This window comes from Gavia stellata, unplaced genomic scaffold (assembly GCF_030936135.1).
Source record: "Gavia stellata isolate bGavSte3 unplaced genomic scaffold, bGavSte3.hap2 HAP2_SCAFFOLD_83, whole genome shotgun sequence".
NCBI lineage: Eukaryota > Metazoa > Chordata > Aves > Gaviiformes > Gaviidae > Gavia > Gavia stellata.
The window spans coordinates 222,330-241,144 of NW_026777314.1; the positions used below are offsets into that span (position 1 = coordinate 222,330).

The window sequence follows — 18,815 nt, forward strand, 5'->3', positions numbered from 1 at the left end:
TCGCTGTCTCAAGTAAAAGAACAAATCCACGTAAGGTACCTCATTCCATTTGCCATCCCTCCTACAGGACAACATCAATTGCAAGATAGTATTATAATTTAAAGTCCCATTAGTTGGCCATTTCTCTTCATCATCTAAAACATATAAAGGCCACCAATTATTACAATACTCAATCATTTGACTTTTACGCAAATCATCGTGCAACTCATTCCAATGTGTCAATAAATGTCCCAAGGGTGACGTCTTTGGTATCTTCTCGTCAACAGCTAAATTCCCCGTGCTCTTACTCTTAAACAATTTTGTTAACGCCATTATGTTTATTTTTCTTATATAATTATATTAGCAAATATCAAATTACCAAATGCAAATGACGACTGTCTCAAATACACAAATGTCCAACCCAGCAATAGCTTTCGCTTATGACTTAGGGGCAGATGCCTAGGCTTCCAATGCAAACAAAGCCCCAACCCTGCGAAGCTTTCACTGCACCTTATGGGCAGGCTATCCAAACAAATTCCCAAGAAGTGCCTTACCCTTTTCCAGGGAACGTTGCGAGGAGCTTGTGTGGGTCGAGGGCGATGGTCCTCGCCGAGAATCCCTCGGTGCCGGCTGGAGTCTGATCAGCACTCGATCCCTTCCAGTCTCACTCGCAAGGTCCCATCTGGGTCGCCAAAACTGTTACCGTAAGTCAGCAAAACCAAGAACTTTCTAAGACTTAATTTGAAGTTTAGAAAGCAGGCACTTCTTTATTGCAGCGCTGGACGCACAGGGGATCACTCCGCCTAGTGTTGTGCCGAGTTACTCTGCTACAAAAGTTATATACAATCAAAGTATACATATTCATCATATTTCCAGGAAACAATTAACATATCCATACAACTTCTGAGACCTCATTAATATATGTAAATGTTCATAACGCATGCGCTTTCAGGTACACTGGTGGTTGTCCAAAGTCCTCTGGTGGTCATCCATAGTCTCCCTCATTGTGTCCGCTAGTTGAACCCAATCTTTGCGCATGCTCAGCTTAGTTGCAAAATTCCGTTCCCCTTTAATCTTGGAACCTCCAGAAGATTTTCTCCGTTTACTAACCAGGCCTACAACTTACCATTGTCTTGACAGGAATATCCTCCTTATCGACAAAGCTACACTGTTTAACAATTAGTTCATAATCAAATCATAGATAAATCATACCTAGTTGCCATTACACAAATTATTTAGCACAAAATATATCATGGTTTTTAATTTTCGTTGATTAGTCTCTTGATTATACAATTCGATCAATATCCATACCCAAAATAATCAATGGTTATTTCTCTTAATGTCTATTGATTGGCGTTCTTGATATTCAAATCCAGATGGGAAGGGTAAGGGGATTTCCAAGCAGCATCACTGGTGCATACCAGGTCCCCATAGTTACGGGACTCAAATGAAACTTCTCTATTCGATTCTTCATTTTTCCATCTCGTTGCGATTAGTTTCTTAATACAAAACAGTGACTCCCTGGTGAGGTTCCTATGGTTACGAGTCTCAAAACACACCAATATTCTAACATTCTATTTCTACTTACAACTAAATTCAGTGATTTTACAACAGCCCCACCTGAAACTGAAGTCCAGTTCTGGACCCGTTGTGTGCATTTGAAGGATGAGTCATTTTCTTGTAGGTGAAGTGGATCCAGACGTGTATCTTGTGTCACTTAAGTGTTCAGTGCACAGATTTCTTGTGAATCTCAGCTACTCAGGTCACGTTCTCTGTCAGTGCTGGAATAAGAATTTTAAGTAAGATGGACCGATATCTGCATGCTGGTGGATTCTTATTTGGGAGATCGCAAATGGCCTTCAGCTTTAGGGTCCAATTTAACCATGATTCTAAATGAGAAATAGAAATACCTTTTTTATTTTCCTCCCCTTGACCGGCTGCAAGGTTTTTAAGTGAATTGGCCTCTGTATTCGTCGTAATCAGAGTAATGCCTGGGGCTCTGCTGGTGGGGTATGTGGGTGTTGAGAGCTCAGCTGTGCCTGTGATGTCTGCTGCTGCTGTGGTTCCTGGATTCACACGTGGATGAGATCTGAACACAGTCTCTGTTAACAGCTGTTCTCAGTCGGCAGGAAAATTAAATGCTGAGACTGAACTACTTAATCTGAACCCGCTTTTTCTTCCAGGGAAAATGCTGCATGAGATGAAAAGCCTTGTCCTCGAGGAGCCAAAGTGTTGGCTGGATGTTATCTCTATTTGGAGAAAGCTTCATGGGCATGAGGGGAAAAAAGACAATGTCTCTCAAGAAAACCCATCGCTTCTCAAGAGCAAATCAGAAGAAGAGACAAATACTGCAACCGACAGGCAGAAACCAGAACCAGTGAGAGAGACCGTGTCCGAGCAATGTCAGGCTGGAGAGAGGTGTGTGGTACTAGAGAGGCAGAGATCCTGTTCCTGCCACCCTCTTCCTCGCGTGCAGACTCTCACCGCACTTTCCCTTTATTTTCTTCAGACTAAGCAGCCCCCAGCGCTTCAGGCCCGAGGGTGGCTGTGGGGCCACCAGCCCTGCAGCAGAGATGCTCGCCTGTGGGGGGAAGCTGCTGGCTCCCAGCGTTGTCCCAGAAGTTGGGTTCTTTACCCACTGTGCAAGAGGCTGATACACACGCAGAGTGGAGATCCTTGTTTATTTCATGTCTACGCAGAGGTGGGTGCTAGGTGGTAACTCCACAAAGCTAGCACCCCTCGGTAAACACACGGTTAAGCATTTCTACATTCCGAGCAACAGTTACAAGTACTTTTTACAGTTGAGCTTAGTTGCCCTCGTTCCCATTGCCTCTTAGGTGCCTCATCTTCACTTGAAGTCACAGGATCCTCTCTTTTTACTGCGCATATCCTGTGAGGAGGGGGCTTTTGTCTTTCCTGAGTTGTGGTTATCATTAGGGGTGAGGATCGTGACATTACAGCCCGAACAATTATACTCTCGATACATCCAAAAACGATACAAACTACTACAATCAGTATTATAAACATAATCAGAGTTTGAAGTAAGCTCTGTGACCAACCTGTTAAGGAGAATCCCATCCCATGAAGTATTTTATTTAACCATCCACTTTTCACACTGTTCCTCATTAAAGCAATTGGTAAAACATCCACCCACGAAAGTCGAGTTTCTTGGCATAATTTTGAGATGTGCCTCTTAAGAGTCTGGTTCATTTTTTTGTTTTTTACTTTCCCACTCGGCTGTGGCCTCCATGCGGTATGTAAATCCCATTTAAACTGGAGAAATTTTGACACTCCCTGGACCACCTCTGAAACGAAATGAGGCCCATTGTCAGAAGATAGCCCTTCAGGAATCCCAAATCTAGGGATTATTTCCTTTAATATAATGCTTTAACAACCTCTCTAGCCCGATTGGTGTGGCAAGGGAAAGCTTCTGGCAATCCTGGAAATGTATCTACTAACACTAGTAGATACTGTCTACATTTTGGTAACTCAGAGAAATCTATTTGCCAGCGTTCCCCGGGGGTTATTCCTCTTTTCACATCACGCGCAGGAGGTTTTCTTTGTATTTTGGGATTGTTTACACAAAAAGTTCAGTATCTTCTTACTATTGCATCTGCATTTGTTTGCATCTTTGGTCCTAGAGCGTATCTTTTCACGCTGCTTATCGTAGCATCTGCTCCCATTTGCATTTCCCCGTGGAAGTTTTTGAGGAGGGCTTCCATCCTTTTGGCTGTGGTGAGAAACTGTTGACTTGGTATTACCTGCCATCCTTCTGAATTTTTCGAACACTAACGTCTCTGCTGATCGGTCGTCTTTTTCAGAATATTGAGGAGGTTTCCTATCAATTTCTGGGTATCAAGGCTCCACTTACACATGCACATAAGGCAGCTTTCTTTGCTGTTAAATCAGCTTTTCTGTTTCCTTCCATTATTTCTCCTTGTCCTCTATTATGACTACTTCTTGTGGTTAATTTCCTGTTAACTTGTTCAATGGTGGCTGTGCAGTCATGCTGTAAATGTTTTTGTTCCGCAGTGGGCGGCTGTCCCAGGGTCAGTTTTCGAGCTCCCTGGATCAAGAAGGCGGTTGCAGCTACAGCTCGTAAGCATGCTGGCCACCCTTTGCTTACTTCATCCAATTGCTTTGAGAAGTCAGCAACGGGTCTTTCCCAGCTTCCAAGAACTTGGGTCATCACTGCCAGGGCCATGTGCTGCCTTTCACGCACATACAAGCGAAAAGGTTTTGTCCTATCTGGCAATCCCAATACTGGGGCATCCATCAGACTTTTCTTTACCATTTCAAAACTTTTCCGACATCCAGAAGTCCATTCTAGCAATTCTCCTCGTCCTTTCACCGCCTCATATAATGGTTTGGCCATCGATCCAAAGTTAGGAATCCATGCTCGACAGAATCCAGCCATCCCCAGAAACCCTCTCAATTGTTTTCTTTTTGATTTTGGTTCTGCAGTTTTACAGCTTGCTTCTTTTCTCTCTATTCCCAAGTCTCTTGATATTTTGAAGCGTGGGTATCGAACCTTTTCCTTTGCAACTTGAGCCTTTTTCTGGGAAACTCTGTATCCTGCTAATCCCAAATAATTCAGCAAACTAACCGTGGCTTCCAAGCAGCTTTCTTTGGTGTCAGCTCCTGTTAGTATGTCATCAACATATTGTAACAGGGTTATTTACGTTGTCATATTTACCTTGCCACTGTTCCAATTCCTTTGCCAGTACGTTACCGAACAGAGTAGGGCTGTTGTTAAATCCGTGAGGCAGCAGAGTCCAGCACAGCTGCGCCTTTCTTCCTGTTGTGGGATTTTCCCATTCGAAAGCGAAGATTGTCTGCCTTTGTTCGTCCACTGGGGTACAAAAAAAGGCATGTTGGCTACGGCCCGTGCAAAAATCCTTGTCACAACCTGAAGCACGCCACAGATGTGACATGGACGGTCCCTTAGCTCCTTTTCAAGACAGGCGTGGCGGTAAGTGCAGGAGACAGCTGAAGCCAGAAAACACTGACAGGAATGGCATGAAGGTTTAAAGAAAAAGAAATACTGGGCACTGTTGCGAATGAGTGGTTTAGGCTGCTTAAAGAATCGCTGTTCAAGGTATTGGCAAAAGTGATTTTAATAGAAGTTTATAAATATGCGACTTAATAGAATGAGTGGGATGCCCGTGGAGCCGTGCTAGCCACCGTTGTTGACTTGCATCAATGATTTTAGTGTTCATTTCATCTTGACTGAATTTTTAAATAATTGCCTCATTTTCCCCCTATGCTTTTCTTTTCTTACTTTTATTTGAAGTGAAACTGCTAGAGAAAGTCATAAAAGGCTAAGAAGAAAAGAAACACATAATTCTGGTTAGCACTTTTTTGTGTGATCACAGTGAACCCAATTGCAGAGTTTACTTCAGGCAAGCAAAACTCTCCTCTGTAGGGCTGTTGAGAAAATTGGCAAGTGGCCCATGCCAACCGAGGAGCGATGCTGGGACACAAAGTATAGAACTACAAGGGTAACTATTTATTCCTGTGCATGAGGTGTCCCAGCCAAATGGGGGCACCCCAAATGGGGTTTGACGCAGGGTTCTTCTCATCTTGGAGCGTTCATGTACAACACGATTTGAGTAATCACCAGCACCCAGATGATGCTGGGAGAGTTTCAGAGATGTGCTAGAGGGGCTGGGATGCTGGCATTGTTTTGGTTGCCCAGGGGTGTCTTTTATCCTGCTTAGTTTGATGGTGTTGATTAATTCCTTTTCAAATTCTCCAGAGCCTTGCATACTACTGATGTCAAACCCGTTAGGCTATAGCTGCGCAGCTGCCTGACTCCAGTTCTTTGGGGAAATGTTTTCTGTAGCTCAGTAACAAACCTGCTAAGTCAGAGGTGGATGATGTCAGAAGTTCTTGCTCTGAGAGAGGGCTTCAGTTTCATGGGTGAGTTCTTTCTGAATTCTGAAAGAAGTTCCCTGACTCCTTTGATCCAGCCTGCTGAACTCAGTCCTTGCTTCCTCGCCCCACCTGCTCGAGATCATATTTTTTGTGAAAACAGAGATTTGTTTGAAGATCCTCTACGTACAACTCAAAACGGGAAATCTCCCTGCCTGCCTCCTGACTTGCCTTCTCTTCTCCATTCTTTTTGTCTTTCTGAGGCTGAAGACTGCTCTAGTTCGATTTCCCTGGCTGTTTGTGGTTCTAATGCTTGTCATTCTATTCCTGCAGTTCTTCTCCCTGTGACACGGCTACCTCGTCCCCATTCCCAACTGCCTTCCTCTCCACCCGCTGGAGTTGCTTAAAGAAGACTTTGGTTCAGAGATCTTCCCCCCAAAACCTGAACCAGGTGAGGGTAAAAATGCGTCTGCCAGACGGCCAGTTGCTGCTTCCAGAATTGCCCCCGGTATCTTTTGTTTTGTTCTCTGCTCCCTTTGCACGCGGGACTGTGGCCTCTCCCGTGTTGGTCTTTCTGCCGCTGAATTTAACTAGAAGTCATCTGGTAGCACTGAGCAGAGCTTTTCAGTGGCCAGTGTGTGCAGACCTTCCAGAGCACTTCAGCTCCAGTCATAAATACCAGTCTGGCCAGCATGGGCCTGTATGTCAGGGGAAGGATCCATACAGGAGATGTCTCTGGATCTGGCAGCCTTACATACTGCTGGACTCTGCCTCTCTTGAAAATGGCGATTGCCTGAGCCGTTGGGCAGCTCCTTCAGGCTCCGTAGGGGAAGAGAGCGAGCAGCAAGGTCGTGTTCTCGAGGATCTCGGCTTGAGAATGCCGTTTATGGAAGAGCCTCCTCCTAGACCTTGTCTCTTACAAACGGCTTGCTTAAGCAACCCTCTATGGTGCAGGCTGCCTGGAGACCTTGGGAAGGACCCATTGCTCGTGACCAGCTGTTTCTCCATCCCTGTGCTTGGTGTATGGAAGCTGCTCTCAGCGCTGACGCTGGGAGGTCTGAGGCCTTCTGTAAAAGCTCTCAGTTCATCTGCTGGCTCTGGTTTTCCCAGACTGTGCATCAAATACAGCTTTGTTGAGCCTCAGGTGGGGCTCTTGTTCTTGTCCAGACTTTTGCTCTGACACCATCAAGTGCGGAGGACTGGGATTTTTCAAAAGCATCATGTTTCTCTTTGGGCTTCCTGGGGAGGGGTTGCAGTTGTGCAAGGCGTGTTGGGGAGCTCAGTCTTCCTTTGGGATGCTCTCTGTGGGACAGGACAATTGCTTTGAGCTGCCTGTATTTCTGGAAGGCTTACCCACATTTGCCTTCCATCGGAAATACTGCTTAGTGGCACTTGTTTTTTTTTTAAAAAACAAAAGGAGAGCGGGGAGGGGTGTGTGAATAGCTGATGCGAGTGTACAGTGAATGATCTTCTCCTGCTTGGAGTAAATGGTTTTATCATTAAAAATATCCCTTCAGTGTTCCAAAATCAGTTCCCTTAAAGATTGAAGTGCTTGCTGATGGATTCCTGGCTGACAAAATCCCCTCCCAGCTTGCTTCAATATGAAATCCTCTTTAAAGTGGCATTGAGATTATCTGGCGTGATTTCCTTCAATTAATCATACTTGTCTAAAGCCTGTATTTTTGTTCCTAAATACTAGGATCAGAAGTTCATAGAAACATCTTCTGTGTCTGGTTTAAATGAGTTAAAGCTCTTGTCGTGTCAGGTTGAGGGTTTCTAAAGTTATTTTTTCCTCTTTCAGAGGGAGATGAACACGCATATCTCGCCCTCCAGGAGCGAGGACGCCGTGTCCGGGTTCAAGCCCGTGCTATCCTCAAAGCTTGCGTCCTGGAGTTGGGCGTGGAGGGGTGTCACCCTGGGAAGGTGTGGTGTGCTGTAGCAGTTGGAGCTGTGAGGTCTGGAAGGCACCAGCGCTGTGAAGTCTGGTGGGTGGTGGTGGGGTGGATGCGGCTGTTGGGGGTCCGTCATTTGCATAGCCCCGCCCTCCCCCGCACGCTTCAGAACGTTTGGGTTCCGGTGGCAGTTTGTGAGTGGTCCCTCCCAGGTGGCTCAACGGACCCGGCACAGCCAGTGGATCCCGCTGGAGCTCCTCTCTCTGGCATGAATCCCTCGGTGTTGGAGATTTAGAAGAGGTGACATTTGAATCTCCAGGTCTCCTTAGATGACCTTCAGGAGCTGTGGGCTGTGGGTGGGGACTGGCTCTCTTTCCACTTCCTAAGTGGAACAGCTTTAAGAGGTGAATCTGCCATTTCCCTTCTTCTGGGGGTTACGGGAGCTGTTTGGGAGGTGAGGGAGATGTACATTCACGGTCTTGAGCCAAATTGGATAGAGCAGAGATGGACTGTCATTTGTCTGACCTCAGCTGTGTATCTGTAATGTAGCCGTAATTGCCTCCGCCTGCAGAAGTGGACTGAGGTCCTATTTTGTTTTAAAGGAGATATAACAAATAAAATCAGTGACTCTAGTGTGCGGTCTTTCTGCCCAAATATGTAAGCATTTACTTTAGGATAAGGTAAGCAGTGCCTTGAACTCACTGGTTCTACTGAGTAACTCTCCGTTGTCTAAAAATGGGACCGAGGTTGGCTCAGACGCGGGTGTCTACGTTAGAGACATTCGTGTTTAGTCAGATGAATCCCACCCCAGTCTCCTGTGGTCCTCATCAGGTCTCTGACAGCTCTGCTGTTAGCCCTTATGGAAGCCAAGTACAGTCACTGTCTCTTTCATCTCTCCTTTTTTGTTTGTTTAGGGTTTTGGGGGTTTTTTTGTTTAACAGAAAGGAAAGTCAGTCTTGGACATTCAGCTGCAGAAGAAAGTTTGTGTTTGAAGATCACGCTTGGATCTTTCAAGTAGGTCTTATTAGATGCCTTTTCCTCTTCTGTTCATCCCTGATAAGCTTAGGCACTCTCTGTTTGTCCTGTTTCTGAGGACCGCTGCCCAAGGCGCCTAGCATTGCACAGGGAAATTTCTGTATCTCATTTCGCATCATGAATTTTGTTAGTCAGCAGGCATGAAGTATTTTTAGAACATAAGCTAACTAAATGGCACTGAAGTGAAAAAGGTGCTCCGTAACATCCGAGAGATAATTCTGGAATGTAATCGGAATATAAATATTTTGAGCAAAAGATGCTTTAAGTGTTAGATAAAAATTATTAGCATAGCGCTATTTTCTTTAGTTTGGATTTTTATAGTTCTTCAATTTAAAGTTTGAATTTAAACAAATTTAGTTGAATGGATGTGGAAAAGATGTTCAAATAGCCAAGCATTTCTTTCAAAGGAGAGTAAGCTAAGTAGCACTTACAGTTTTGGCTTTGAAGTGTTTTGTATGTTAGAATGCAAATCTACAAGTTTCTGTTGAATTCAAGTGGCCTAGAAAAGTGATCTTTTAATTCTGTGTCGCAAATTTTATGAGCCGCCCCCTTCTAAAAAATGATGGTTGCCGTTGCTTAGTGGAGATGTTGACAATTAGTGGTTGGGCTGTGGCCTCTCAAGACACGTCTCTCCTTTTGTTCAGAAGACTCTTAGGCTGTAGCAAGCGCCCAGACGTCACAGCGAAAATGGAGGATGCAAAAAAGAAGTCAGCAAGTTACAAAGGAGGAATGGGCAAGTAAAAGGCAAAAGCCTGAGTCCCATCTGTCCTAAATAATGAACTGCTCAGCCCTGGGCTGGTGGCACAGGCCACCTGCAATTCAGGGTGTCGGGCACAAATCTTCTGCAGTTAGGTACTTATCTCCTTCCTCACAGAAGGGGGAAAAAAAAAAAAAAAAAAAAAAAGGAGATGCCTGTTACTTAGTTCAGTAAAGGGAAAAGAAACTTCTATTTAGATGTGTGTGTAGGATGGACTTGAGGACAGAGAAGAAGGGCACCCTAATAGCAGTCTGCTGGGTAGGCTGAGGGGATGCGGGGAGTCTGCTCCCAGGGAAGCTGTTCCCCTTCGTAGAATTTAGTAACTGTTTTGTTGGGGGTTTGAAGCTGAGTTCCCAGCAGGCACACCATAACTCCTTTCTCTCTCTCTCTCTGGCCCATTAATTGTCTCGATACCGCTCCAGATTTACAGAGAGTGGGATGCCCACCGTTAAAGGGAGGTTCTCGCCTCAGGATGCCTGCCACCTCGAGCTTAGCCTTGCGCTTGGTCCATGAGAAAGCCACGGCTCTGACTGCAAAGCTGAGTGAGTAGGGGATGCAGAGATGGGACTTTTGCAGGGAGCGCCTGAGCCGCCGGGCTGCTGGACAGGGTGAGACCCATGCCAGCCAATTCATCTTTTAGCTCCACATGCCTTTTGGCAGAGATGCAGGTCTCGTGGGGATTGTGGGGACGTGCTCCTGCATCTGGAAAAGATGGCTGAGTTCTGGCGTAAGAAGGGCCCTGGGGTTTCAAGGTCAGAGTTGAGGCAGGTATGGAAGATGGCAATAGCTGTGATCTTTAGTCAAAAAAATTCCTTTTTGTATATTCAAGTAGTCTGGAAGATGAGTCAAAAAAGAGAAGCCAATGCTACACACACTGCGCACTCTTAAGTCTTTGTTTTAAAATAGGCGTGAGGTCAAGCTAGAACATGCTTTGCAATTTGGGTATTTACTGCAGCAAATTTTCTGCTCTTTCTGACTGTTTTCTGTGACTTTTAGCTCGTTTCACCTCCACAGAAAGAAATACTGTGCATATGAAAGAGACCGTTATGAATCTTCCCTTGGGAGATACTTTTTTTGTGCTCTGCTTTTAAATTACAATCTTTATTATTTATGCCAATGTTTAAAATAGCTTTCTGATTCCCTGGTTAAAGTATTCTGAACCTACTCCAGCTACATTTTACTATGCACAACTCCCACCAACCATCAGATTTTATCTCAAGTCATTTTTCATGAAATAACACGCATCGCAGCCAGAATCCTGTGTTGCTGTTACCTGGTTTTCTCTACAGTTCCTCTACAGTTTTCCAGCTGTGTTCCTCCTCCCTGTGTTGCCAGTATTTCTTTTTATCTTAGAACACACAAGTTCCCATCATCTCCCTTCCTAAACAGTGCCCTGTAATTGTGTTACCATTTTTGTTGACCTTTTCGGGGATTCCTGCAGGTTATTAACGCCTTTTTAATGAGAATCCTGGGATTGGAACTGTTTTCTGAGCAATGTTTACTCAGGAATTGGTAGATTATTCCCTGTTCTCTTTTCCTTTACATCCCCTATTTCTTTTTTTGTCTGACACCCTGTTATGTTCAAAGTGGAGCTATGGGAATAACTGATTTGGGGCTTTGCTGCCAAATCAATGCATTAAAGAAAACCTGTGTTTCAGACTGAACAGAGATGATACTCAACCTAAAATCTTTAGAATGACTGGGGAGATTTTTTAATGTTTTCACCCCTTTTTAAAAGAAGAAAGAAATTTGACAGTTTTCAAAATGAAAGCGTTATTTCAGACAGAAAACAGAAAATTCTGGTTTTCCATTTTCTGGCCATGTTTGACTTCAAATCATAAACAGTTTCAGTGTTCGCTGAACTTTGTTTTTTGGTGGCCAAATTACTTCCCTAAAAGTATTTGTTTCCCTCAGAGTGATTCCTTTTAACACTTTTTGAGCAGTATTGAGTGCATATGTCTATATGTTCCTTCTGTTTATGTATCTCTATTTATGTGTAGGCATAGAAAGCGAAGCAAATGTCTTTATCTTAGTCATGCAAATCTCACTTATTTGATTCCACTGTGGTATAAGAGCATGGGGTAAGTGGTGGTTACTGGGCTCAAAAGTGGAAGCTCGACCATAAAGACCTAAGCAGGTCTTTGCAGAGAGATAGTGGTGGCATTTCGAACATTTGGCCCCTTTAAACACTGGGATTTTACTTGCATTTATGTACCTAGATATCTAAATCCTGGGGAGGTTGTGTTTTAGATGCCTTCGCTCTATTTTTGGTTCTCATTTGACATCACAATTGTGTGTTCCGAATCACTGGGCTTCTGAAGGAGCCACGTGAGCAGCCTCATTCACGTGCTGATGGCTGTGAGAAAGCAAACAGGTTGTCACAACAAATGTTCCTGGCCGCGTCCTACAATGGCTTCTGTAGCATGAGGGGTTTGTGTTCAAATGTTTTTTCTGCTCTTGTTGAAGTGCCGGTTCTGAAGACACGTTGAAAATCTGGAACAAGCCCAGCGCTTGTCCTCAGGGATGTTTGAAAATTCATGCGACTTCTAAAATGCACACAGGATGGACAAAGGAAGGATGCTTGTGATTCATTGTTATTTTGAAAACAGACTTTGAGTTATCATCATGTTTTTACTCTTCCCTTTTCCTTGCCAGGGAGTGAAGCCGATTTCAGCTCTTCAAGCAGCATGGGTGGTATTTCAGCGCCTGAAGTCCACGTGTCTGCTGCTGGAAGCAAAAGATCTTCTTTTTCTCTCAAGTAAGCAAAGCAATCTTTCGTGAATAGTGCAGGTGTCACTAGTGCAGAGGTAGACTACTCTGTAAGGTCTTGCAGCTAATACAGACAATAGCAGTATTGTGAGTTGTAAAACAATTTGGGTGATGCTGTGCTCTCGGGCAGTACTTATGTTGATGAGACCTGTGATATGAGAAAGAAGAAAAAAAAAATACAAATGCTGTGTGTGGAGACCAAAACCAAAGAGTTCAAACTGACAGGACTGGTTTCCTGCCCTTTGTGGAAGAGCTGGCAGGCAGGCTGGGACTGGCAGTGGGATAGCCCTGTGCTTAAGGCACACACGTCTCCAAGGTCGCAGCTTGCCCCAGTGTACAGAGGTTGGCAGAATGATGCTTAATGAGCAGTTTCCTGTCTGTGTCATGAGACTGTTGGAAAAATAAATGTTACTTAAGTGCTCTCTAGGTTAAATCTAACAAGTCAAAGTACTGGCTGGGGGAAAAAGCAATACTAGATATAATATGAAGCCCTAAAATCACCTTACTTGCAGTAAGATGATGTGTCATTTGATAGATTATTGTGCATTTAAATGTAACTTTACGTTAGAGCATACTGACCTACTTAATTGGACAGAAGTCCTCTGTAAGAATGCTCCTTCAAATGCATGGCTGTGTTACGCACAGTCTGGGCAAATTCTGCCTCACACAAGAGTTGATGCTGTACTGTACCGAGTGGAAAGAGATGTCTCCTTTGCAATATGTTCTCTTTTAACTGTTTGGCTTAAGTCGCTGTGAAACGTTTCCACGTTGTCACAAGCCACAGTCCTGCACTTCATTGTAAAATGGTTATAAAATGACCCAAACGGCAGCAGTGCGATGGAGGTCTGCAGCAGCCACTCCATCACCTGTTCCTTATAAACGGTTCCATTTTCGGAGAAGGGAGGAAACCAAGTCAGATGATTTTGAGAAGAGAGCTTGCTTCATAATTCTGTGGTATTTCAATTTTTATGTTTAAGGTTTCTCTTTTGCTGTCTGGATTTGCCTTTTACCATATTTTTTTGAAACCAGCCCTTCCGTTACAGTTTAGAAGAAAACTGGCATGAGAGGACGAAGTTAGCAGCGTAGTAGTGCAGAAGGCAAAGCAAGTGAGGAATGCCCCTCGAGAAGCTGTCCTCAGAGCACCCCAGCCCTTTGGCAGCTGTCAGGCAATGCCGATACCAATTGCTGTCAAGCACACAGTTGACAGTCCGATTATTTAGTCAAGAGTGGGAAAAGAAAGGTAGATATGTATGAGGGGAAACTGGAAGGAAGAAAGAAAAGGCTGTGCTTTTTTAATACTCTTTCAGACTGCTCACAGTGGGTTTTGAACTATATCTAAGCAAGTGAATAGCTGACAATGGCAGCTGAAGCAGCCGGTATGCCAAAGGCAGGAAAGAACAGTGGCTCAACCAAAATCTGTTTTCGCTGCACGCTGTGATCCTTCCGGCTGCTTGCTGAGGAGCTTGAAAGCAGTCTTACAGCAGACCTCCGTGGACAGGCATCTCTATGCAGACCTGGCTGGGAAAGGCTGAAGCGTGGTTCTTTTGGCACTAGTCCAGGCTGCAGTTCTCTCATTACTTAATGGAGTCAGAGGTTCAGGGAACGTGGATGATCTGATGGAGTCACTGGGAATCGTGCTATCCACTGAGAAATGTGAAAATGGCTGAGGTTTTCCTAGATCACGTAATTCAGACTGAGTGCCCCACAGTCAGTGAAAGAACGTGCAGTGGCTGATAACTTTGGGACTGACTTTCTTCACAGCCACTCACAGTTACCTGTCTGTTTTAGTGTTTAGACAACTTTGTGTGTAAAATAAGACACATAATGGATTGCGTGATGAGGATAATCCAATATGCCTTAACCGTGTTGCTTCCCCTGCAGCCGTGGCCCTTATGGTCGGAATAATGGATCCTTATCCTACAAGTCCAGAGCCAGCCCACCTGCTTCTCGTGAAAAGGACCCTTTGTCAAGACTGGGCAAAAGCCAGCTGTGTCCTGCTAACGTCCGCCAGAATTACGGGGCTTCTTCAGCCAGCAGGAGCAAGCCAGGCTCATGCAAAGGAAGCGACAGCAGCTCAGTGATGAGGCAAGTCTTTATTTCAGCATGCCAGTGTTCAGCGCACTGACTTACCGTCTCTGCACGGTAATGTGGCATTGGCTGTCTGGGTTGCCGTGCAGGTCAACTTGCTCCTCAGCATAGGTGTGACTCCTCATATTGGTGGCTCGCCAGTCAACAGGGTGCTCCATCCCCTGTAAAAGCTTTATTGTTTCAGCACTGTAAAATTCAAGGTTACTTTTAGTCAAAGCCCCTTATAGTTGTTTTTCACTCCAAGGCAGGCTCCTTCATGTGGTTTCATGGCATCAATTCCCATGTGGATTTACTGGTTCTTTTGTATAAGGGTCCTTTCGCTTTGGAGAGTCTTGGATGGGGTAGTATAGAAAATATGATACACTCAGGTGAAAATTCACCCTGCCCAGCCTTAGGCACCTCTCTGTGCAGTTTCCCGTACAGGAAAGAAAACAGATACCTGTCAGAGCATGCAACACATATTGCAGAGAAGAAATTGCCACCACGCTGCTGCTGTTGCCCTCTCTCTCTCTCTCTCTCTCTTTCAGGCAACTCAACAGCCAAGCATGTCAGATATGCACCTAAAGCCAGACAGGATGAATCTAGGTTTCAGGGTGCTCAGCTTCCTACCTCACATGTGGAGCTGAACTCAGTCCCTACACTACCTCACCTGACCGTGTCTGCAGCTGGGTGCCTTTGCCGGTGGCCCGGCTGCCTGCCCTTGGGCACACCACCTGTTTAGGGTGAGGGGTTGGCTGCGTGTTTTAAAGTTAAATGTCTCCCTGCACTGAAGACAAGTATAACAAATAGCAAATTTTGCACTATAGCCACAAATCAGCCATTTCCTCAAGTACTTTGATTTGCCGGAGGGAGTCACTTGTGCAGGCGGTGAGGAGCCCCAAATGAGTCAAGCTTTGTATTAGTGTATGGGATGTTTTTCTTTTTGCCAGGACTTACGAACTGTAGGAGCGATGTTATGTGATGGTTTGATTTTTCTTTCTTGTCACCATTTCTTGTGGTGACAATCACAGTGTGAAGCCAGAAAATCCAGAGCAGTGCTTGACTCCTCTGCAGCAGAAGGAACTTACAGTGCAGCATTGGAAAACAAAGCTGAAGGAATCTGAGAGCAAACTTAAAGAAAGGTATATTTCACTTCAGAAATCAGAATTAGAAAGACTAATTCAGGAGCATTTAGGGGTGGGAATCTTCTGGACCACATAAAGTCTTCATTAAGAAATTTGAAATATGATCAATCTGATCAGGTTCGTTTCAGGTATTTCAGGTTTCATAGCATGCTCCGTGAATACGTACCATGCAGTTTAGTTATGAATATGGCTGCCTCTTTTCCCTTTTCTGAACTTCCCTAGCAGAATGTTTTTAAAGGGTCATTTTTTACCAGTCTAATTTAGCATTGAGACCTTTTCTACATAAGAGTTTCGACTTGCAAGCATGTTATTACCTTAGTCTCCTGTTCTACTTGATTCAGTGAAAGATGACTACAGCTGTCCCCCTTCTCCCCTAATGAAAGAAAAGCTCTTAGACCAACCAGTGTGCCTGCTTGTGGTTTTGTCGCTTAGATACTGAATTTTTCGCAAGAGCCCTTTGTATGGATGCTGAGCAAAAAAGCGACAATGTGCATTCCACAGCAACAGACGTCCTCTCTGTCATCTCTTTTACTAAAGCTGCACTCTGAGAGCTGGCTCTCCAGCACACACAGCCCAAGCGGGCACAAAGGGGTGTTTGAGTGGAGCCCCAAGGCAGAGTCCCAGGGACCCCTTGGACCAGCTCGGGATAGCCCGACCTCTGCATCTGGGAGGGCTGGATCTCAGTAAGGGCCCCCTCTCCCCACTTGCTTGCAAGTCAAGGCAGCAGCCTCTGGCTCCACGCTGGGCTGGGTGGGTGCAAAGCAAGCCAGATGCCTGCAGCCCCGAGCCCTCCTGCTGTCTGAGGCCAGTGTTGGCTCTGGCTGTACGTGATGAGCTGCTGGCAGGCACAGGGGACGCATCCAGGCAGCAGTTCCTCATTTCACAGAATCACAGAATCATTAAGGTTGGAAATGACCTGTGAGATCAGCTAGTCAAACCATCAACCCCACACCACCATGCCCACTAAACCGTGTCCCACAATGCCACGTCCACACATTCCTTGAACACCTCCAGCGATGGTGACTCCACCACCTCCCTGGGCAGCCTGTCCCAATGCTTCACCACTTTCTCAGTATAGAAGTTTTTCCTAATATCCAACCTGAACCTCCCCTGGCGCAACTTGAGGCCATTTCCTCTAGTCCTGTCACTAGTCACCTGGGAGAAGAGACCAACACCCACCTCTCCGCAACCCCCTTTCAGGTAGCTGTAGAGAGCGATAAGGTCTCCCCACAGCCTCCTCTTCTCCAGACTGAACATCCCCAGTTCCCTCAGCCGCTCCTCATCAGACTTGTGCTCCAGACCCCTCACCAGCTTCCTTGCCCTTCCTCCTCTGGACATGCTCCAGCACCTCAATGTCCTTCTTGTAGTGAGGGGCCCAAAACCGAACACAGCATTCGAGGTGCGGCCTCACCAGCGCCGAGTACAGAGGCATGATCACCTCCCTACTCCTGCTGGCCACACCATTTCTGATACAGGCCAGGATGCTGTTGGCCGCCTTGGCCACCTGGGCACATTGCTGGCTCATCTTCAGCCGGCTGTCAATCAACAGCCCCAGGTCCTTTTCTGCCGGGCAGCATTCCAGCCTCCAGCTTTCCATTTCCTCCAGAGTGAGGCAGTAGGTGAGATGTTAAGCGCTGCACTGGTTGGACCTTACCTAGAGCCAGCACTTGCACCTCAGAATGTCCAGGATCAGAGCACAGCCCACAAGGCTGCTGGCTGTGTGGCGAGGTCGGTGACTCTAGTTAGCAATCAGCCGGCGTGTCTGGGCAGCCGACTTACATGTCTGCCAGCTCCGTCGAAGGCAGCAGCAAGTGCTGCATGGAAAAGCTTGCTTCTTTCTTGGAGCATCTCCGCAGCATAGCCATCCCAGTGCAGTGGAGCCTCACGTTGACTCTTTAACTGACCGGTCAGCAGAAGCGTTGTAACTTTTTTATTTTGCTACAGGGAAATGGAAATAGAAGAACTCAAAGCTCAGCTGGGACGGATGAAGGAAGACTGGGTTGAGGAAGAGTGTCATCGTGTGGAGGCAGAGCTGGCCGCCTTGGAAGCAAGAAGGGAAGTTAAACAACTCAAGCAGGTTATTGAAAGCATGAAAAACAGCTTGGCTGAGAAAGACAAAAAAATGCAGCAATACTTCATAGACATTAGCATTGAAAACAAGAAACTGGAATCTTTGCTGCAGAGCATGGAGATGGCTCAGAGCAGCTCTGTGAGAGATGAGCAGTGCCTGGAGCACAGGTGTGACTCAGAGGGGAAGCCGTTGGTGGTGTGTGCCACAATGCCAGACAGCCTCACCACAGAGGACCAAGCTCTGAAGGAGGTGGCAGATAGTGGGCTGCTTTTTAATGAGGGCACAGCTAACGGGACTGATTCCTGTGAAGACAGTTTCACCACCATAACCTCTGAGTTGAGTGATCCAGCTCCCTCCAGTTCTGCTGTGAATCAAGAGATGCTTGAAAGTGTTCTGGATGAGAAACTAACTTCTTTCCAGGAGGAGGAGAAAGTCAGCAACGTGATGGTGGAACAGGCCATCCAGACTGGCGTGGTGGCATCTAGCCTAGATGTGGAGCAGCTCATTCAAAACATCTTCAGAGCTCAAGACGCCTGTCCTCTAAGCCCACCGTCTTCACTGAAGGAACTGGGTGAATTTTCTCCTGGAAGGTTCAGTGACTCTGGTATCGTAGTGGACTTAACTCCAAGTCATCTAAACGCTGCCATCCTTTTGTCACCTATGGAGTCTCCATGCAGGAAGGTGGAGCACGGAGTTAATGAAAACCATTTCGTGAAGGAACGTGATTTTACAGAACCTCATGATGATGAAGCCTTTGGGTATGCAAGACAGGAATAAAGAAGAGATACTGTAGCAGCCCCTGTTGTACCAACTATCCTGTGGGCTTTCCATACTCGGAGAGGAGGAACAGATCCCGTTTACAGTATTGGAGCATTGCTTCGTGTTTGCGGCCTGGTGGCCCTGCACTCTACACCATACACCCTTCGAGATGAAAACCTGAAGTCCACTCCATCCCCGGGCACCGGCTGGCTGAGGCAGAGAGAAAGAGGGGTGAGAGAGATCATAAAAAGTTATTGTCTATTCTGATAGTCCACTATTTTGCTCCTGACTATTTGATCGGCGCTATAAATTGTTTCGAAAACACATTTCTTGTTTCAAAATGAAAAAGCTGAACCCTGTAGTTCCACAAGATGGTTTTAACTGGTGTTTTTAACAGTACTGCTGCCTACAGAAATAGTCTTCCTGCTCCCAGGCACTGTGTCTCTCCCCTGTGCTGATGTCTTTCT

At 45.7% G+C, this 18,815-nt stretch overlaps 1 protein-coding gene across 1 annotated transcript in view; it reads left to right on the forward strand.

The window, feature by feature from the left end:
* Positions 1-4,911: 4,911 nt before the first annotated feature.
* Positions 4,912-18,815, forward strand: part of LOC132321900 (syntabulin-like) — a 70,402-nt gene continuing 56,498 nt past the window's right edge. The window contains 6 exon segments of the mRNA XM_059835278.1: positions 4,912-4,951; positions 7,655-7,939; positions 12,193-12,295; positions 14,188-14,395; positions 15,340-15,515; positions 17,463-18,579. Of these exon segments, the coding sequence (XP_059691261.1) occupies positions 4,912-4,951; positions 7,655-7,939; positions 12,193-12,295; positions 14,188-14,395; positions 15,340-15,515; positions 17,463-18,579 (1,929 nt within the window).